This window comes from Phoenix dactylifera, chromosome 3 (genome assembly GCF_051530095.1).
Source record: "Phoenix dactylifera cultivar Ajwa chromosome 3, Ajwa_hap1_PhDact_Kaust_v1.1, whole genome shotgun sequence".
NCBI lineage: Eukaryota > Viridiplantae > Streptophyta > Magnoliopsida > Arecales > Arecaceae > Phoenix > Phoenix dactylifera.
The window spans coordinates 35,302,608-35,324,191 of record NC_143192.1 but is presented as its reverse complement, the minus strand read 5'-3'; the positions used below and the strand labels follow the sequence as shown (position 1 = coordinate 35,324,191).

The 21,584-nt window shown below is 35.9% G+C and overlaps 3 protein-coding genes across 5 annotated transcripts in view; all 3 read right to left on the bottom strand.

Annotated features, from left to right (window-relative positions):
• Window positions 1-292: 292 nt before the first annotated feature.
• Window positions 293-11,229, bottom strand: LOC103714542 (electron transporter, putative (Protein of unknown function, DUF547)). Of its 2 annotated transcripts, XM_008801825.6 has the most exons (12): window positions 11,123-11,229; window positions 10,444-10,994; window positions 7,946-8,496; window positions 7,152-7,202; window positions 5,340-5,459; window positions 2,777-3,229; window positions 1,989-2,422; window positions 1,664-1,763; window positions 1,495-1,554; window positions 1,326-1,409; window positions 1,041-1,160; window positions 293-722 (listed from the first exon to the last, which is right to left on the bottom strand). In XM_008801825.6, the coding sequence occupies exons 3-12, from the start codon at window positions 8,228-8,230 to the stop codon at window positions 414-416; spliced, it is 2,016 nt and encodes a 671-aa protein (XP_008800047.4). In that variant the 5' UTR covers window positions 8,231-8,496; window positions 10,444-10,994; window positions 11,123-11,229; the 3' UTR covers window positions 293-413. The 2 variants fall into 2 exon arrangements, with proteins under 2 accessions (XP_008800047.4, XP_038979553.3); XM_039123625.3 differs by lacking the exons at window positions 10,444-10,994; window positions 11,123-11,229 and having other exon boundaries at window positions 1,989-2,434; window positions 7,946-8,330.
• On the bottom strand, window positions 10,612-19,007 carry LOC103714540 (Translin family protein). 2 transcript variants are annotated; one of them, XM_008801823.5, is made up of 8 exons: window positions 18,439-19,007; window positions 18,211-18,307; window positions 18,014-18,129; window positions 15,287-15,331; window positions 11,656-11,681; window positions 11,424-11,559; window positions 11,123-11,229; window positions 10,612-10,994 (listed from the first exon to the last, which is right to left on the bottom strand). In XM_008801823.5, the coding sequence occupies exons 1-7, from the start codon at window positions 18,815-18,817 to the stop codon at window positions 11,126-11,128; spliced, it is 903 nt and encodes a 300-aa protein (XP_008800045.3). In that variant the 5' UTR covers window positions 18,818-19,007; the 3' UTR covers window positions 10,612-10,994; window positions 11,123-11,125. The 2 variants fall into 2 exon arrangements, with proteins under 2 accessions (XP_008800045.3, XP_038979554.2); XM_039123626.3 differs by having other exon boundaries at window positions 10,866-10,994; window positions 11,094-11,229.
• A 480-nt stretch (window positions 19,008-19,487) lies between these two features.
• Window positions 19,488-21,584, bottom strand: part of LOC103696855 (ABC transporter G family member 28) — a 29,155-nt gene continuing 27,058 nt past the window's right edge. The window contains exon 14 of the mRNA XM_039123624.3: window positions 19,488-20,158. Coding sequence (XP_038979552.3) covers window positions 20,002-20,158 — 157 coding nt within the window. The 3' untranslated portion in view covers window positions 19,488-20,001. The remainder of the gene's footprint in view (window positions 20,159-21,584) is intronic.

The following is a 21,584-nucleotide window of genomic DNA, read 5'->3' as shown; positions in this document are numbered from 1 at the left end:
GTAAGTTCATCTTGCTTCGTAAAAGTTCATATTATGGAGGAATGACAGAGATGATGAAACTTCAGTAGATTTATTTCTTCAAATTATTAAAAACTGAATGATTTGTTTTATCATTTCTACGAGTATAATATTTTGATTAAGTTTACCAAATAACTTTTAAATTTGTATGTTATGAAGTAGATCAAAGTTTCACTATTTAGAGTAAGGACCCAGAGGGATGATGTAAAATTTTGAATCTAAATATCATGCTACAGTATATAAAAAAAAATCTGATTTAAAAATCACTTCAAAATTTAAAATTTTCCCTCCAAAAGAATTTGATTTAAAAAGATTAACATATATGTCCCATAAACAACTGCTTATCTCTTCTCACATGCACCACTGAATTTTATGCTAATCTTACAAAAAATTATTCACATGGGCAATAGATATTGGAATTCAAAATCGTAAGGCATTATATCCATGATGTCAGATATTTTTCCATTACTTTTCCCTTTCAAACACTCAACCATAGATTTCCTTAAAGACCAAGAAGTAGGAAGCTGGTTGCATATCCAATCCGCTAATGAGTCCAAGTTCTCAGCGAAGTCATGCATGTTGGAGAATAGGAGCTTTGGGATCATCAGCCTTTTTGTACTAGTCACCACTATGGAAGCCTGTAGGTACTCCAACTTTGCTTTTTCCAACTCACTTAAGACATTATCAGATGTATATATTTTCACCTGCACATAAATTCGATCTATTACTGGCACGCTTTAGAAAGTAAGAAATATGTTGGCTGGTGGTTTAACAGCTTGCAGTGATGCTTGTCAATATGTTGTTATCCCCCACCACTATCAGCCATTAGTTAGACTAGCATCATTGTGAGGGATGTTATAAGGCATGATACAAGTGGGAGACACTGGCCATCATTGTTTCCTAAAAAACATCTTCTAAAATATTCCGAAACATTCAAGTTATAAAGTACTTTTCAATAGTTATTACTAATGTCATGGTTAATCACACTATTAAGTATGAATGATGGGAGAAAATTTACTTACAGCTGGAGAAGATTTGCTTGCGGAACATAATGCAAATATAATATTAGGCTCTGGGTGTTCCAATCCATAAATACTCCGTACGGCTTCTTCTTTGTCATCCTTCTCACCTTTCCAATGATCCTGTCCAATAACTCATTCAAATATTAGACATTAATTTTCTCAAGTATATGAGGCTCTACTTAACGGTTCTTTCATCTCCCAAGCACATGCATTGCATGTGCTAAACTGTAGAATAAAAAGTTAAGCTTAATACTAACTACAGAAAATTAAAATTAAGACACTTACCTCTTTCATGCTTGATGGTTGTCTTAGAATAAAATGTTCTATTGCTAAAGCATTAAGTTTGTTTCCTCCAATATTAAGCACAGCCTATACAGAAAATATAGTTTTTAATGACAATCATTTTAATATTTTTAGCGGTCCAATGAATTACAGTGACTTAGGCTTTGAATACCTTATTTTTCAAACCAAGCACCTTTTCTGGATCTGATGGCAAACCATGCTCCAGGAATCCCTAAAAAGGGCATAAACATCCATGATATGTTAGATAATGCTTTGATGAAAGATTCTTAGCTCATATTCATGCAATAATTGGGTTAAAAATGGTTGTAACCATGCTATACATGCATGATACAGGTGTTGTACAAGTTGATCCAAAATGCTAATTTCTGATGGTGGGTCAAAAATCTCAAATCCACCTCTCGGAGGCTGTTCAATAGCGCCCTAAGAAAGAAGTTAACAAAATTAGAATTGCTACCATAACAAAAAATACATGAATACATGGAACAAATTAATATGTAATGCAAGCTCTAGGGCTACAACAACTACGCAAGGTTTAGATGTATAAAAAATCTATGAAAAATTAATGTATATACACATGCAAAATGATTATTCTCATGTATGTGTTATTTTAAATCATTTAATATGACAAATCATGTTGATACTCACCTTAATTGGTTCAGTAAAGAAAGAGAATTTGATATTCCCTTTAAATCCAAAGAACTCAATGTGAATTTAACAAGATTCTTATAAGGACCAATATCTCTTGAAAGAGAACCTTCAATCTGAAAAATCCCATAGGGATCTTGCTGCCTCGTCTCCTTTTGAGTGGTAATGCTTGCATTTAAATTCACACTACCATCAGCTCTGAAGCTTCCTGATCTTAAAAATGAGCTGTTGGACCTTGATAAATTGCCTGCTTTTTCTAGTTCCACAGCTCGTGAAGTTCTTATCAACCTTAAGAAAATGCAAATCAAGCACTTCATAATTTTCTCAGATAATTTGTTTGGCTGGCATTTTTGATACTCCTTATCTGATGACTTTGCAATGGAAGAAGGTTCTTGTAAGAGTTTGAGTAGCATATCTGCATCAGCATTTGATGGCTGAAAATTGAACTAAAATTAAAATTAGCTATAAGAAATAGATAAAAACAAACTTTACAAAAAGCCATAGCAGAAAGAGTAAAATATGTTTGCATATCTATATATATATATACACACACACACACATATATATATATATATATATATATATATATATATATATATACATACATATATATATATATATATATATATATATATATATATATATACATACATACATACATATATATATATACACACACACACACACACACACACATATATATATCTTCCTTTTATCCTCTTCTTATTTAAAAGGTATTCACATCATAGTTTGACATAATAGTGTGAACTGAGAGAAACTAGACTTACTCTAGTTGTTGGAGGTCTTGGGGGCAGCTTAGGCATAGATGCCTTCTCAATCATTCCGCTTTTCATTGAAACTCTCTCTTTTAGTTCCACCACCCTCTGATTTTCCCTTCTACCAATAGTCTTAACTATGCTTCTGATATCTCCATCATTAGTGAAACCGTGGATTAAGTAGTTTCCTTTTATTGCCTGGTTTATGAAGAACATAGGTTTGGTTTCCATTGCAACCTTCTCTTGCATTACTTTGGTACCAGGAGCTTGAGATGGAGCTGTCGGTGGATGGTCAAGAGGTAAAACTGTACTATCATTTATTTGCTTACAATGATTAGATATTGAAGTCTCCTTTATTCGAGCTTCTTGTTCATTGTTTAAACCTTGCTGAATTCTGCTTATTTCATCTTCAAGACGAGCTATCTCTTCTTCCACCATTACAAGTTCTGCCAGAAGTTCTTTTGCCTGTGCAATTTATGCATGAAATGTTTAGCAGATAAATATTTTGAAACATTAACTTTTTTAAGGAATAGAAAGAAAAGTGATATACATAACAGAACAAGCATGTTGTGAGATTGAAGCAGATCTAATAATATATTTTAATATGATATAATTTAATTTGATTTATGTAATGTGGTTTACTTGATGTAATTTTCAAAAGTATGCGATTCATAACTCTAGTTAGATAATTCATTAAGATGAAAAAGTGAAGCCCTATTATGTATGGCATAATTATTATGAAGATCATATTTTTCATGGAAAATAAAATTCTGCCATGATTTGGATAATTGTGGAGGGTGTTTTTTATAGGTTTAGGAAATTCACAACTTATTAAGTCATATAAGTTTATGGGTTTTGACAATATCCATGTGACGGTAATGTGAAACTGATATGAAGGAAGGTTGTCAACTTCAATTATAGGAGTGTACAAATAGTTATGATATTCAACATCATGGTTCACCAAACTGCCTTGTACTGGGTATACCATACTGTAGGTATTGATATGGTATTGAGCTTCGATATGACATAGGGGGCCAAACTGGCTTGTACTGGGTGGAACCGGTGGGTTCTACTTGATTTTGTATTGTACTAACCTGTATTGCCTGATTTCAAGTGGTAATGTGGTTGAGTGTGATAAAAGGATCTTCCAACTTTATGCTAGTATGGAGGATGTACCGTACCATATTAGGCATACTGTACCATACTAGGCATACTTTACCATATTAGGCATAGCCACACTAATAAGGTACCAGTACAATAACCAGTATCAGTATCATGAACCTTGTTTAGTAAGATATCGAAATTTTTTTATAAAGTATTTTTAAGAACAAAAGGCATCAAAATCTTATTGTACTTTTTAAAACTTTCAACTTCATAAGAAAAGAAAGTACACGTCATAAACAAAGATATTCTTTACAACTACAAAAATATTCCCTACAACTAATTCGAGAAAAGCTATAATGTTAGCTTCAAATGCAAAACACAGCTACCTGCTATTATAATTTGAATGGATCTTTTGTTTGACTCATTTTTTTAATAATTAGAACCCTTTGCAAAGAAAAAAAATATCTATAATTTATAAAGAAATAAAGCGCATCTATTGGAGACTATTGGAGAAAGTATACTGGTCCCAGAAAAATTATTTGATAAAATCTTTTCTTTTTGTCATAGAGTTACATAGTAAAAGTTAGAAAAAAATTTGACACATGACTGAAAAATGAATAGGGCACTTGACGATACAAAATGGGTGGAATGCATCATAGTTCTGCGAATCATGGTATCATATGGCTTCAAATTCTGGCACTCAAAAGATCAGTAAACTGAAAAAAAAAAGAACAATTTGAAACTAAAGATAAAATTGCGCCCACCAAATTGCTTATTGGCTAAGCATTATCATTCTGATAATTGCATAATTTGGAGTCTAGATGTCATAGCTCCAGCTTAAACAATGAAAACTGGGTCTTGCTCGAACTCTTGATGTATCACTATTTGAAACTCGTTTTCCAACCTGATTATGAAATAAACTTAGATTTTTTCTTACTATTTTGGGTCTTCTAGGTTGCCAACCAGCTTCCTAATTAATGAGACAAATTTGCGGTGAATTTTAGGAGAATCTAAAACTTCCTAAATCATCAATTCAAAGACCAAGATTAATTTTTAAGTTTTGCTTAGGTTTTAGTCATTAGTGAGTTTTCTACATAAATAGCATCCTTTTTCTTCAAAGAATAAATAGCTTCTCTCCAATATAGAGAATGTCTTCCATATCTAATGCTACAAAAATATTTGTTTATTATCATTGTTTCTCCCTTCATTATTCTATTTCCCCTCTTGATTTGCTATGTGGATTTATGGTTAGTCAGAAATCACAAGGCAATTGTGCTGACAACATTTCATTTTGATGCCTCTCTCTCTGTATTTTTTTTTTTTTTGTGTGTTTATGTATGTATGCATGCATTCAAATGATAGTTCAAAGAAAAGAGTTTCTGATGATGCAAGTTTTGTATTGCCTATTTGGATTCCAAATTGCCTCATTTTTTGGAGGGATCGATGAACAGTTACAAAGATAAAAGAATACCTTTTTTGGAAGGAAGCTTGGAATATGAAGGGTGTGTCTAGCAGCTTGAGGGAGTAGTGCGCGTTCCAGAACTTCATGCACTTTCTCCTCATCATTCAACATTTTCTGAAGCTGAGCCACCTGCAACAACATCAACATTTTTTTTAAAAAATATCATTGTTCCAAAGCAAACATAAACCCCACCTAGAGGTTTTGAAGTAACATCCCTTAGGGTTGCAAAATTTAGTCCTACTTTTTTGAGAAATCTGTGGCTTCAGATCCATGTTTTTACAAAAATGTCCTGATTTATCTAACTTTCCTGTTTTCATATTTGGATAATATCAATAGTCATCCCTAACAAGAACACTTCCTACTTCTTAATTTTTTTTTTATTTTTTTAAAGCAGAAGGAAAGGTAAGAAAAATTAAAAGAAATAAGGTAATTAAGAAAGAAAGAAGGAAAGCTTCTGATGTGGAGATCACACACCACAATTGCTACCTTTATAATGTGATTTGTTTGCCTCTTGGACACACAATGCAATGAGTCTCAGGTGTTGCTCATCTTGATCCCACGAAAGTGAGAATCAGGCGCAGGTCACAAGATTTCGATAAATTTTACAAGGAGGGATAGACTCACTTCTTATGAACCTAAACTCTTGCCCTCCTTTAGTAACATAAGGTCCCCTCGTGACAATTGGGCTGTATAATTGGATTGGACAAATCTGTTTCCAATTCGGAACCAGCCCAAAATTAACATAATCCAATCATACTTGAAATCATTTGGATTGGCTTGGACTTAAATATAGATCGCTAAACAACCAAATTTGATCCCAAACTAACCTGATAGAAATATACTATTTCCAATTTGAATTTAATAAACCAATTTAATTATAACAGTGACATTTCATGTAATTAATCCTCAATTTATATTGTTGAAGGGGAGAATTGAAAGCAATCTCCAATTTGAACTATTCAGTATCACATGTCCGTTACAAGGAACATGACACTAAGGCCGGTTAAAACAACTATCATCAATTTATATCATCGTAATGATTTAAGTATGTTGCCAATCAATCTTATGTGAAACGTTCTGTTGCTAATATCTATATTCTATATATTGTTTAATTGTAATTTTAATACATAATATGTCTATGATGTAATTCATCAATTTATACACAGTAACCTGATTCTGTTCAAAAAAATTGAAGGATAAATATAATAAATATTAAATGTGATCCAATCCGATTTGAATAATAATATATTAGACTTGGATTCACCTATCTGATCTAATTCAAATATGTAATAAATTCGGATAATGCTCGCCGTTGGTCCAACTCATTTCATTCGCATCCACAAGTCACGGGGAGGACAATGTAGACACTACCTTTCAAACAAGGTGCGTACTAGGCCGTGCTAAATGCTCTCTTTCTCCCACTCCATTCCACATGGAGAGAAATGACTCACCAGCTTAATGTCCTGAGTCTAGCACCTGGGGCCACTTGGACACCAAAAAGGACCAATTTTGTGTTGGTTTTGCTTCCTTAGGTACCAAACTTAGTGTTGTGTCACAATCACAGCCATCAAAATCAGGAGGATGCAAGGTGGGACTCAAATCTTTGACAGTGTATCAGTAGTAGGTAAGATAGCAGCAGTTTGTTTATCAACGTCAAGTGCAGTTTTCTCAGGACTACTTTTCTCTATTTTCCCTTGGGACAAGCTGATTCTAATATTAATCTCTATTTTGTCAGTTCCCATACACTGTCACCGACTAGAAATTAAAGTTATAAAAGCTACTAAAAGGGAAAACTCTGATGGAATTTATATAGCATCTTACCTCTTGTTCGAGCTCTTGCCTCCTCTGTTTCACACTCATGTCCTTCACTCTCTGTATTCTCAAAACAAATAAAAACATATAAATCACCTCGACTAATATAATCTGGTAATCAACAATACTACGCTGTAAACAATATTATCACAATTCGGAAAAACCACTAAATACCCTATAAAAAACAAAGCTTTCTAAAATGCAATTGCTCTTTGGACCCCTGATCACAAGTAAAACAGATTGTACTCATGTGGAAAATAAAAAACATACCTAAAATTTAGTTGAAACATTACAAGCAAAGCAATAAATAAGCACCGATGCATTACATATATATATATATATATATATATATTAAAACCAACAAGCATTCTCCTAACTTATGATGACCGACTCTAGAACATCTAAACGGCATGATATAAGTTTATCAGAGCAGTTCTTTAAGCATATCTTGAGCACACCTCAGGCACCCAGTCACAATGTCATACTAATTTTTCTAACAACATTTATACGACACATTTATTGCGTTAAACATTTATTAAGCATATCTCGGGCAGAATTCACCCTCTCCATGTCCCCACTTTTAGGCCATGTCTTTACCAGACACAAAAATCTTTTTTTGAGAGCAACACAAACGGTGATATCATATTGCAATTTCTTGTTCCCAGTTTTGACATTTCAAAATTAACTAGATGAATGCGAAGGACATGGACATAGAGGAACTAGATGAAACCATACGATGCAAAACATCTAGCATAATCTAGTAAATGAAATCTAAGTTAGCCATTGCAGCGCAATGAGCTTACCATTCGGGGGGCCGCGGGAGCCGTGGCGTGACTGCGAATGCCATGCGCCATGAGAGACAAAGGGAAGATCCTGCACTTCGGCCCAAAGCAGCATGTGGAGCTCTCGCTAAAAAGGCCTGGGTAGGCGTCGGAGTTGGTGGATGGATTCTGGTGGGAGGGGGATGGAGTCTTTGGGAATAAGGAAGAACATTGGACTTGGGTGCCAGGAGAGGATGGGAGGGAGCTTTCACAGAGGTTGGTTTCTGGTGAGGAGTCGAATAACCGCCTCGCACGAGGACGAGGCATTGCAGGTGAGGAGGGCGGAGGGAACTCGTTTCTTGGCTTCCAATTGTGGCTCCATGTGGGGTTTTGGCTTATGATATCTTTGGTTGCTTGGTGGTTATGCTAATATTTTATGAGCTTTAGAAGATGAGGGCTGCTTTTGGGAAAGGTATTACGTGCGAAGGATACGGTGGGTATGGAAGGGTAAGCAGTGGAGGGCTCCCAAACTTGTGGATTTGGATGTCGCAGAGACATGGCATATTAAAAAAAGCGTGAAGAAGGGGATCATCCTGAGAGTATTTGTGAAGAACAATTTAACATTCAGTCCTTTATTTAACCACTATTTTTATTTTTTTTGAGTTTTTCATAAACTTAGCGTACTATACTTGTCTTATACAAGTGTTTTGAATGCAGTTACTTGTTCTGTATACTTATATTTGGTTCTGTATACAGTTAGACTCAAGTAGGTACATAATTAGAATTAAACGTGGTGATCAAAATGGAAGGACGAAAATTGTCAGTTAATGTGGACTGGAAGGTGAACCATTTCTTACCCTGATGGTACCATCCTTCTTGTTAGCAACTAAGAATTCAGAAGTTCATTCTTGAATAGTGCATTCTTAAACATCAATAGGATCGGGCTACTTCTCTTCTTCTCAAAGGAAAAATTATATATGGTCAATTTGAGAAGTATTTGCTTATTTATTTAATGGATACTATGATACAGATCTACTAGAACCTTGATAGTTCTCAGATGTTTCTATCTACCTCCACTCTATTTCTTGCTTGGTTTACCCTTGGCTAAAGAGTACCGAGTGTCACCTGGGTAAGTCATTCATAGAGTTTATATATATATATATATATATATATATATATATATATATATATATATATATATATATATATAATGTGTGTAATAGCTAGAGCTTGAATCTTAATTTGAGTCTGCTATAGGCATAAGAAATTATTAGTTGGATTAGGTCTACCAATTCAGTGGTGGAACAACCCAACCGAAAAGAAATACGAATAAAAAAATGATCGACCTGTCCTTTTTTTTATTCTTTGTTTGGAAGTGTTGTTGGTGTTGCTTTCTAGGGGATCGGGCTATGTTGAGCTGATAGATCTAATCCAAACCGGGAGTTTTGCGAGGGACAGCCATGTTGGCCAAGAGGTTGGCCGATTGAGTCCCTTCTCTACAAATCTGTGAGGCCCGGAAATCCTCAATAAGTTGAGCAACACACCATGGTTGCCGGAAGTAGGGATGAGTAGCAGATGAGGTATTGCAGATATTGGTGGTGTGGTGGCACGAAGATCCTGAACAACCATCCCGAGACCTTTCCGTGCCGCCGATAGCTGTGCCATTAGGACAGAAGTTGTAGAGAGTAGAATTGACCCTGCAAGAGCAACTCTCCGAAAGCAGTCACATAGCAAGAAACCAGATGATTGCCAGAGAAGTCTTAGAGGCCTAATCGAGAAGAAGATAAAAAAGATGTCAGCAAAGTGAACTTGGATAGATTAAGGGCGACGTTGGAGCACAGAAATGCCTTCAAATAAATTCAACTTCCGGGCCCTCCAAATTTCCAAGAGAAAATAAAGAAGCCTTCAATCTGAGAAATTCATCATTATTGACGACAAGAGAAGCGCAAATACTTTATAATATCGGTTCCAGGAAATTCTTGCAGAGTTCTCTGCAAATGCTTGTCGGCCATACAAATTCTGCTCCTCATCACATCTCACCAGAGGTGCCATTTTAAAGATGACGCCTGGCCTGAATATTTTTTGACCTAATAAAATATTTGTTATTGATAATCCTACACCTAGGGCTGTAGACTGTAGAGGATGTAGGGGACATGATTGCCACCGACAGTTTATTATTATTTTAAAAAAATGGAGTATGCAATGAGGGTCAAAGTCTTGGTTGCCTCCGAGACATTTGTCTCAACTAGGAGACTTGTCTTTGAGTTGTGAAGCGAGCAACCAAGCGAACAACCATAGACATGCCAAATTGGATGAGCATGGGGCAAACGCGCCAAATTATTAGTAGGTCTGACTTCAAATCCTGAAGTCAGACGAGAATGGTATGAGGGCCCGTGGCTGGCCACGGGTATAAACATACTGACCGGCCACGCCATGCCATGCTCAAGCTTGCTCGAATCATAAACAAGCCAAGGTCAAGTAACAGAGCCAACCATGCGTTCATGAATTTAACGTAATTGAATATAATTCTATCAATTTACCTATATTAAATTTACTCACACTCCAACCGGTCCTTGTTCAGCCCTTGACAAATTTGGGCCTGCGAGTTGGAAACAGGACCAGTCCAAGGCCTGTTCGCCTCCCAACAGTAGCACCAGTTCCAAAGAAAGGTATCCTCGCACACTTCAGATTCAACAGGGACATGCAGATTATAGCAAGGAGATATGCAGATATCAACAAGGATAAAAAACTTGTAACCTTGATGTTTCGTAGAGAAAGAGAGAGAAGAAAACCAAGGTTAAATCAGCATGACTTGGAAAAAAAGGATGTAGCGCTGGTAGAACAGAACATCTCTTTTAAAAGTAATTGTGCTGATCCAGATACCAAAAGAATGTTGTATTTGACATTCTTCAGAGGTAGAACTTAAGCTGTGAAGATGAACCTTTTTTCCCCAGTTCACTCATCCAAATCCAAGCTTCTCGACCATGACTCTGCCCTTCACTCATCCAAATCCAAGCTTCTTGACCATGACTCTGCCTTACAAATCCAAGCTATCCAAGGGTACACTCCATACATAGATGGCGAATCAGAACTGCAAGAAAGATTTTCAAGTATCGAAGTGTTAAAGAGTAATTCAGGTTAAAACTTTGGGTTACAGCAAAGCAAGACATTGACAAAAACAAATAGAAACATCTGCATTTATTGCAGCAACTCTAGTACCCATCAAGCTTGGGTGGTTTGATCTTTTGTGGTCTCCCCAGATGCCAGACCTCGGATCTTGACATCATAGTAGACTTCTTCAACTCTTCTCAAGTCATACTTCATGCCTGCCATTGAGAAGCTTGTGTTAGAAAGTTGGATAAGCACACAACGTTCAAATAACAGAAATTTGGCTTCTAAAACAAAATCCAAAAATATTAAGTTGAGAAATGGAGCCAGGAAATGTATATATGCAAGTTTCTGAATGAGTGTATTTGTCACTACTGGTTCAAGTATACAAGAATAACATATGAGAACCTACCATCAAACTTTTTACGCAAGAAGTCGTTTCGAAGGTTTAGCATCCTAAAGGCTGCATGGAGATCAGTCAAGAACTTCAACACCTTCCTTGGACAATCATAATCCCCAGCAGTTACTTGATTTACCACATATCTGGGCTGGAAAGCCATGAACTGTGGGTCAATAACTTATTTCCCTTTCAGTCATGTAAAGAGTAAATAGACAAATGCCATAGCTGGCATACAATGTCTTACCATTTCATTGGACATAAAACACAATCCTGCAAAAGAAAAATGACTTTGCTTAATATTCTATAGCATATTCCCCAAAACAATACACAGATGATTCTTTTCCATCTAGAAATTACAGAGAGATCACAGTAACATATACAACGCATACTAGATGGCAAGTCATTTACATCTAAATATAACCCAAACTAAGCTCCAGAATTATCAATATTGCACCTGAAGAGACAAATTTGTTGACAAGTTTCTAATAAATGATCAGATATTATTTGAAGAGAACCAGCAGATCATAAGCTCTAAGATTACCGTTATTAAGAAGACAATTACCAAGGGAGGAAAAGATTGCAAAGATCCTTTAGAATGAAAATAGGTGGTCCTGCGAGACATGGCTTAAGGTAGTTTCAAGTTTGATTTCAAGAATCCCCCAATTGATAAAGTCGTGGGTCCAGGGAAAGACATATCCTCTAAGTCATAAGCAACCAGATCTCGATGCATATGTTTCTACCGACCATTGCTTACCTAGCTTTCAACTTTCCAAAAAGAAAGCCAATGGTATCTTCACATACCTAGACAAGCACATTACTTGAAGATGTATCCATAAAATCATAGTAACTCGGAATTTCTCCAAAAGTTATGCATGTTTCAGGGTGAACATGTTTCACTCTTGTTCTTAGAAACATATCCAAAGTCAAGCCATGTTTTAGAGATTATAATTCTCTAGGAAAAAAGTTGCTAAGATAATAAAGAATTTAATTAAAACATTAATTCTTATTTCTGTTTGTTCTTTTTTTGTTAAGCCAAGAAAGGGCTAAATACTTCTTTCATTTTTTCCCAACAGAAAGGGGAAATAAATAAATAAATTGACACCTTATATATACCTGAATGCTATTTACTAGAACATATACAATTATACTTAATACTCATTTATATTGTTAACATGTTCACATTTTAGAGACAACAAACAGAACATATTTTGTCGTTTTGTGTTGTTTTTGTTTTCTCTCCATCTATCACACTGGTGATACAGGTTCAGCAATCTGATGCTTTCAGTATGAAAGAAAGAAAAGAGACAGTGATTTTATATGGCTGATCATAAAATTATTATTAAATAACTAAGCCTTTTTATGACTATTTCGGCTTGATTTGACATCCTTTTGCAATGAAAGATTTTCAAATTTCAACCTTTATAACAATTTCCATCCAAGTTTTCATAGGTTCTCTATACTCATATTGACTCTCCACACTGAACGTGTCAATGCCACCACACTCAATTCTCCTCTGCTTAAGCAATACACTGCATGGGATGGTTGCATGCACCCCATAAGCACCTTTCTTCTTCCACCACCTTGCTCTTATCCTATTTAATAGGTTGCCATCAGCCTCTCTATTCTCAAGTTCAATGGGTTAAATATAGGAAACATGATTAATTTGGAGTATCATTTGGTTGTTAATAATGCATGGTGCCTGATTTTCATCTTAACCTCAATAAAATATAATTCTTTATGCTTTTTGCTGACATCTACAGCTTGCAAGATAATGGCCTTCAAATTATTCTTCTCTCATCGATCAACATACCATCAGCAAATAATATATGCCCCAGCAACTTTCCAAAATTGGCACTTAATTAATAACAAACCACTGTAGACCTCATACACCTACCTCCAGAACAGAAACCAACAGAGCACAATTATCCTGAAAATTGCAACCACTCCATATCCTACCTTAAGAAAATCACACTTCAAAATTTTTGGTAATGTTATCTTACTGCAAAACTAAACTCCATCATGGTAGTGTATCATATGCTTTCTCCAAATGATAAAAGCAATGGTGCGTTCTATATCTTGGAAGTCCATATGACCTTCAATTCCCTACAAAAGAAAGTAATTTGAAAAGTTTTTATTCCAAAACACAAGTAGTACAGGACTTCAACATGTAAGTTTTCCACTTCCTTCTTTGGTCAGTTATCTTCTTCCAAAACACCACCATGAGACTTGTATGTAGAAAGATAGTTAAATATAATTATTTTTCAAATGCCCTTCCATTTTCACAGATTGACGATACCATGATAGTTTTATTCTATCAACCTTGATCTTATTTTCAAGGTTGCAATTTAAGTCTAGTTAACTAAATCAAACCAGTCTCAGCCAGGATACTCTATTTCTAGGTTGGTAATTTATCTAGCTCCAAAACCTTACCTTTTGCATCCCCTTTCAAAGTAGTCTATACTTTAATTATCTAGAACCAACAACAGTACTCATGAATCCTACTAAGATATGTTTATTCTAGACATTCTATTCAGAAATTTTTAATAAAAAGTTGCCAATCTTTCCTTGATCATGCCAATGTTCATGAAAAGTCAATTTCCATCGCTTATCAATCCACCTATGCTGACCCAGATCTCCACTATGCTCTCCCTCATCTTAGCTAATTTGCAACACCCTACACACCTCTACTACCCCAAGCCATCAAAGAACATATTGAGCTTCCTATAGTTTTTCTCTCTTTTGTGAGGTTTGTCTTTGAAAGCCTATTATCACCTTTGTCTCATGTCATTCCTGTTTCACTCCCTCTTAAATATAAATATTCCATGAGCGTATTTAACTATGTACCTTTTACCTTTATATTATTCTAGGCTTTACCTAGCGATCCTTTCACATTTTGCCATATAATATCTCATCACATTTCACAAAATTACTAATTTAAACTTCCTATGTTCAGCAATTTGTGACTAAGAAATATTACATGTTACCTTACAAAGATAACCACCTTATTCCTGAGCACAACAGTTTCATCCTCTTACATTGGCTCCTATATATATATATATCAGAACTATAAAGCTGCCTACTGGACCAAACTTTCTAAACCTATGACATTACAATCCTACAAATTATGCTCTTTGTCATGGCAATATAGTTTTAGAAAGAGGTTCAGACAGCCTCTTCTTAGAAGAGGCTGGTTGCTTTTTAAAAGCGATATGTGGAAACTGCTTGCTGCCGAAAGCAGTTTTACAATTGGCTTTGACTTTTCAAACAAGACTCAAACCTGCTAGTGAGCTCCATTTGATATTGCCAGATATTATGGGATGATAGATCCATAAGTCATGTAGGTAACAAATGCCTCAGAAAAAGAAAGCAAATTCACAATTTACAACTGACCTATATTTCTTTAAACACAATGCCAATATGCTTCCAACAAAGGAAGAATGTATGCAGAAAGTTTCACATAGTAGTATACTAACGAAAAACCATAATAAAAAGAAAAGTAGAATAAGTAATTCACTATATATATTCCTACAACATGTGCTCCACCTGTGCTGTAGAACTGCATAACAGAGAGACATTATTTGCAGATGATTTGGCTTGCATGTACAAATACACTACATAAAGTAGTCATCCTAATCATATAGGTACTTCATGTGGGTAGATGAAAAAATAAAAGCAAGAGATGAAGTGACTACTCAACTGCAGAAGCAACATGACAGCAGTGACATATTAACATTTCAAAGTCAATCACATCATTCATATGACATAGGCCACAAAAAAAAAAGTGATTTCTTTCCAGCTAATGCTCCAAGGATTTTGTTTTCCAAAAGAAAATTCAGTTTTAATAACCAAACATTTTTATGGAAAATAAGTTGCACCTATGAGGTAATCTTCAATGTCCAGACCAAACTCCGAAGCATTCACTGCACAGAATAAAAACAAGATTAGCAAATTCTTTTACAAAGTTCACTTTCTGGATCCTGCAAGAAAATTCTCACAATAACATCATGTTTGGGATGCCAATGTTTAGAAACTGGACCTAGAATGGAACGCTGCAATGCTGCTTTACATAACAGTAATAATAGGAAGAAATGGAGTGCATTTCAGATGGGGAGTGAACCTTTTTTCCCAATTCAAGAAAAGGGAGAGGGGTTACCCCCACCCAGCTAATAGGGTGTTTGCAGGATCCGAACCTAGGTCATTGGGTACCACAGCCCAATGAGTTTACTAATGGTACTAGTCGACACCCACATGTTAAAGTAAATAAATCACAACTCATACTACATGGTAATTTCTGCACTACTAGGATTCAGGTGAATGCAATACGCGTGCATGCAGTGAGAAAACATGATGAAATGGAATCAGGAACTGATGGCATATAACTGACAGGATATAATTCTACAGTCGGCCTAGCAAAAATATTTGTGAATGTAGCAGCCGGCCAGCAAGCTTATCGTGCCAGGAATGCAATACCTAAGCCTTGCTCAAACAAAAACTTTAAATCCCTTCTCAAGTCCATGTTCTTAGGATTGACAACTAATAACTCAAAACTGGATAAGCTGCTGGACCATAGGCCATATAAGTCAGAGAGTTGAGGCTCCCAATAATTCATAAAGCCAAAAGTTTGTAACAAAATGAAACAACAAAAGAGACATCAAAAAAATGTTTTAAATACTGATAACTCTGTACAATTTTCACTAGAATACTGTACCAGTATGATACTAGCACTGATGGTACATATTGAGACAACTTCAAGAAAAAAGAAAGATAAATTGCCAGTATGGTACCATCAATAAGCACCAGTATACACTGGTATGGCTGGTAAGTGCCGGTACACAATGTTTCGGCATCCTGGCACCCATACTGTGCTAGTTTTGCACCAAAATGATACAATACCATCATATAGTCCCGTTCTGACAGTTTTTAAAACCATGTCTCAAATTTTTGAACTTTGAAAATATTTGAGAAGAGCAATATAAATCAACAAGTGCAGGAGGAACAAACTGGAAGTTCAGAAAACTGCACCAGAATTCAGGCAATATTATATCATCTGTCTGCAATTGAAACAAGATTGTGGCTTTCTTAAATCATTAAGCAATCAGAGAAAGTAAAGTAAAAAACTTTGGAATAACTGGAGAGATCTCCAAGGTGAATATGCATGCATTTTGCCCAAAGTAACATCACATAAGTAATGCAGAACATAAACCTTATTTTGATGATATTGATTAAATTATGGCTCAAGATAGCAAGGTTTGCTCAAAGGATCATGATGTGTTCAAACCAATGACACTAGGCCAACCTACATAATCTCACAGCAACTTAATAAACATTTTTCTAAAAGGTGTTCTAAAGAACAAACATGATTTAAACAGGACATTTTTTCATTTCTTATGTATACTTTTGGAAATTCTAAGAACAATATCCTTTTTCTCCAAGTAGGAAGGTGAAATGCCTTCAATCACCATTTTATACCATTACCCAATGCATATTTTAACTCATACTTAACAAAATCTAAAAGATTCTGCACTTTATAATTTGTCCTGTATAATAATTTGTTATTGGTATCATTATTGTTAAAAATATTGGGATTAGCCTGCTCCCTCATTAACAATAGTTAAGAGTGGGATATGCATCTCAAATCTATGCTGAACTACTAAGACTGATTTTTTTATTAGTCAAATAGTTGCAGGCACATTTTTGTTAACACAATATTGGTCCATGTTGTTGCATACATTATTGACACAATTTGGATGGATGTTATGGGTGTTCACTGCATGAATCACAGAAGAATAAATAAAGTTCCCTAACAAAATATGATGTATGCTCCAAAGTACCCCAAGCATCCATAAGAATGGACCATATTGAAAGGATAAAGACCTTTATAATTTATGCAAGAATCTGCAGATATGGATTGCTCAAGTTGGCTGTGAACAGCTTGGCAGTCTTAACTATGATATCATATGAATATGGTACAAAGTTGAGCACACTTTTACGCATGTAAATGTGATGCAGTAAACACCCCTTCAACCTAAGATCTTAATGGGGCAATAAAAATGATCTATACATAAATGAACAGGCCGGTTCGCAAGTCAAAATGTCAATATGATTAACTTTGGCAAAGTTCCACCAGTGCCGGTCCAATTATCATATTTGCCTAATGGTCCTTTATTTTGAGTTACTAACCATTTGATCATACCACAAATGTCTAATTCAAGACTACTAGATGACTGTAAATTTGGCAATAAATCATAAAATCTGGAACCCCCTGGGAAAGTCTAGGTAATATTCTTGCTTGCGACTTATTTCAGATAATTATACAACATTTGCAAGCAGTCATGGTCCAATGAGAGCTAATGATTTATAGGAAGATAAATGCAACCCAGCTATCACATATAGAAAGGAGCTACTAAAGCTGTGTTCTCTTAAGCTGTGTTCTAAATGTTGTCTAGATTGGCATAAATGAAAAGAAAGCAACCTAAGAGTAACAGCATCTCTAACAACAATATTATAAGTATATTAGAAGCAACGTTATTTTTAAAAAAAAGGAATATTAGAAGCAACGTCATTTTAAAAAAAAAAAGGAATAAGAGGGAAAGAGGCCTTGCATCCAAGTTTTTTCTCAGCTTCTTCATGCGTGAGAAGACTCCCGGTCTCCAACCAATGCAGAAAAGCAAGCAGCGAAACCACAGTCTGCGTCTCGCTCTTCCAATCCCCATGATACCTAAACCCCAAACCATTTCAATTAAAAACTCCATCTAAGGAGAACAGCGCAGCGAAACAAAGTTAGAAGAACCGCAACCACCTGTAATACTGTCCCGGGCATTCTCGGAGGATCTCAGCAAGCCGACCAAAGAGGTCATTAAGCACCCCAATCTGAACCCTAGCCTTCTCCAAAACCTCTGCAACCACAAAAAGACCCAAAAATAAGCAAAAAAAGCCCAAACCCTAAATCCTACCAAAACCCTAACACCAAAAATAGAATCTTTTTCCCCCAAAAAGGGAAGAAAGAAAAAACTTCAGTTCTTCGGACCTGGGGCTGGGAGGGACTGGTGGACGAGAAGGAGACTGGAGTGCATCAGCCGGATGGCGCCCTCCATCTCCATGACCACCCTGCGGATCCGCTCGCGGACACTCCCCGACTCCTCGAGCTGGACCCGGAAATCCTCGAACTGCTTCTCCATCGAAGACGAGGAGAAGGACGACAAACCGACAGTGGCGGCGGCGGCGGCGGTGGAGGAGGACGAAGGAGAGGCGGATGAGGGTGGCGTGGGGTGGTTCGCCATCGACGACGAGAGGGGAGAGCTTCGGAGGAGGAGAAGAGGGGAGAGGCGGAGAATACGACGGCACGGGCGGAAGGCGGCGGCGGAGGAGAGGAGGGCGGGAATAGCGGTTCGAAACGCCGCTCTCATAGCAGAGGCTCTGTCCGGAGGTTTGTTGTCATTTGGATTATTGGATACGCGTTGGGTGGGTGGGTTTTGATGGAGAAATTATTTCGTTTTTTATGATGGTCGAGCGACGTCTGTCCAAGCTGTTGAAGAGGCGAGCCACCTAAGTTTATTAGCTTGGGCGGTTCTCGCTGGTTCCTCTCCTCGAAGTTTTTAGAGCATGCAACAAGTCCATTATTTATATACCACAACTTTTATTAGTTTAGTCCCTAAAATTTGTTATATGAGTTTATTAGGTTGAGCTGGTTCTTCTTCCAATAGCTTAAATTTTCAGACTCCGCAATATAAAAAGTGTCACAGCCAAATCTCAGTTTGCATCTAAAGGTATTGGCAGTGCAATTTAATATGAAATGATTTTTTTGATCCATATTTTCTGATCATTATTTTCCAATCTTCGGATATTTACTTTTTTTTTCTATTCAATAAGAATTGGATTGTTATTTTTTTTTAGTTTTGAGATAAATATAAAAATTATATTAACCTAGAAAGGAGACAACACCAGTTCTTTTGAGAAGCTAAATGCCCAACGTATCCATGGATAACTTGCCGCAAGTGAGAAAACAAGAGAAGAAAACGGAATTATAAGGAGAAAAATTGCAACAATCTAGAGAAATCACAGGTGTCATCATCTCAATATTTCAGAACAACTGACTTTATTAGAAAAGTGATGTATATTATCCCAAAATTTTGAAGAATAAATTTCAAAGAAAGTTTTTCATCCATTATTTCTCCTTTCTCGCCTTCCTCTCCTTATTATAAGGATTTATGGAAAGAAAAATTATAACATTCTTAGGAAATCACAGGTCTCCTCATCTCATCTCATCATTTCAGAATAATCGATTCTATAGACAATTTGTAGAGAGATCCAAACAAAGTTAGAAATCTGTGCAGTGAGACTGAAACTATGAAAGTTAGAAATCTGATGAGGAGGATGAGTATCATCTAGCAAACGATGATCTTACCGCTTAGCTCGGACAGTGGACTAAAGTTCATACCCTGCTCCCCTAAACTTGACAAGAGGGACAGTGATTGATGGAAAATGAGTATAAATAACATGAAGAATCTTCAAGCTCTGTTTTTGTATCTGGACATCTCTTTGACATATCAATAATAGTTAACTTTGAGTTTACCGTGTTGATGGGATACCTTTATTTCCTCTGTAATATTACCAAACACAAGAAAGCAATGAATCGAGACACCACACCATAAAGAATGAGGATGGATATACAAAGACGCCAATCATTGATATCATATCCGCTTCGCATTAGCAAACCGCACCTCGTTATCAGCCACACACCAGAATACCTGTATTCAAGAAAAGTTCAAAAAGAGACGTGTCAGTTTCGCATCAAAGGCATTCGGTGGAATAACTTTAAATTTCAGTATGTTAATGGTATATAAAGCACAACTATGAGATAACAGATGCCTGCAGTTCCTATGCCTTGTAAACAGTGGGTAAGAAAACTTGTTCGATATAACATTTATCTGATGGTGTTTAATCTTCTTGATCCCTACATTTAATGTTACATGTCAAAAAAAAAAATAATAATAATCTATTCTTCTTATTTTGGATGTTTTAAGTCTGACTATCTTTCTTTATTTTCACTTTCATGGTATAAACAAGACACCACTGTCAACTGAAATAATATGTTCTTACTGGCTTTAGCTGCGTTATTTACCATTTTTCCTTCCCAGCTTGTCAAATAAACTCTGTAGTCAAGCAGTCAATTTCACTGTATGAGAAAACATTTCTCTACTATCACATTGAGAGCATAGAGCAAATATTTATTTGCATAATTGATTGTCTTGTGACACATTTTCTTAATTTGTTAAAAATAAAGATGGCTTTTGGATTCAAAAATAAGAAAATATTAACAAGCAAAAAAAAAAAAAAATTTGCATGGAACTATAATGTTAAAGTGGAAGTTAGATTTAATGGAATCTCAAAAGCCAAATTCTGTCATGGATTTCTTAGTTTCATGGGTATAAGTTGCATTTAAAGGACAATTAAAAAATAATAGAAAAAATAAAGAGAAGAAAAATCTACAAAACAAGAGGCTTACACCATATTGGCAGTGAGAGATGGTTGCTATTTCAGTTAAACATAAAAAGGTCATGAGCTAATGAAATACAAGGAAATAAAGTCAATCTACTCCCTGTTTCAGCATAACCAGACAGCAATCTCTGTTGCTTCTTTGTCAGGCACATCTGTAAGGGAAGCTCACAAGAGAAAACCACCAACAGAGTACTGTGCATATGAGATTGCCACGGGAGGAGTCTAAACTGTAGCCGCTCTCTCCGCACAACCCCATTTAGAGAAACAAAATGGACATTCTCCTTTTCCCTTTGTACACCAAGTCCCAGATAATAAAGTCCTAATGCGAGCCTTTCCATGTCAAATTGGAGAAAAAGATTAACCACCTCTGAAACATTCGCCACCTTGGCCTGGATAAGTATAAACCACTATATAACATAAATAGAAGCCTCGTAATCTTCTTTTAGATTCATTCCTTTAGGGTCCTACCAGCTCGAACTTTTAGGGTGGCCTAGAACTTCTCTTGAATCTTGAACGTCTTCCTTTCAGCCTACAAACTCCTTTTGGGTGGTTGCTACAATAAATGAGCTTATTGCCAATGCAAAAGAGACTCAAGGAGAATGGCTATTAGCTGTACAACCATTCAGATATCCCGATTGTCTTATTTTAGAGGCCTGAAAAAGTTTGCCAACAACA

Excerpts from the sequence above, each read along its gene's own strand:
- LOC103714540 (XM_008801823.5), bottom strand. The coding sequence starts at position 18,817 with ATGAGAGCGGCGTTTCGAACCGCTATTCCCGCCCTCCTCTCCTCCGCC. Across the intron at positions 18,130-18,210 it reads TGCCCGGGACAGTATTACAG|GTATCATGGGGATTGGAAGA; the intron begins GTGGTTGCGGTT and ends TTTGGGGTTTAG. Across the intron at positions 15,332-18,013 it reads AGCTGAGAAAAAACTTGGAT|TGAATGCTTCGGAGTTTGGT; the intron begins GCAAGGCCTCTT and ends TATTCTGTGCAG.
- LOC103714542 (XM_039123625.3), bottom strand. The coding sequence starts at position 8,230 with ATGCCTCGTCCTCGTGCGAGGCGGTTATTCGACTCCTCACCAGAAACC. Across the intron at positions 5,460-7,151 it reads GGCAAGAGCTCGAACAAGAG|GTGGCTCAGCTTCAGAAAAT; the intron begins GTAAGATGCTAT and ends ATGTTGTTGCAG. Across the intron at positions 3,230-5,339 it reads CAAGCTTCCTTCCAAAAAAG|GCAAAAGAACTTCTGGCAGA; the intron begins GTATTCTTTTAT and ends TAAATTGCACAG.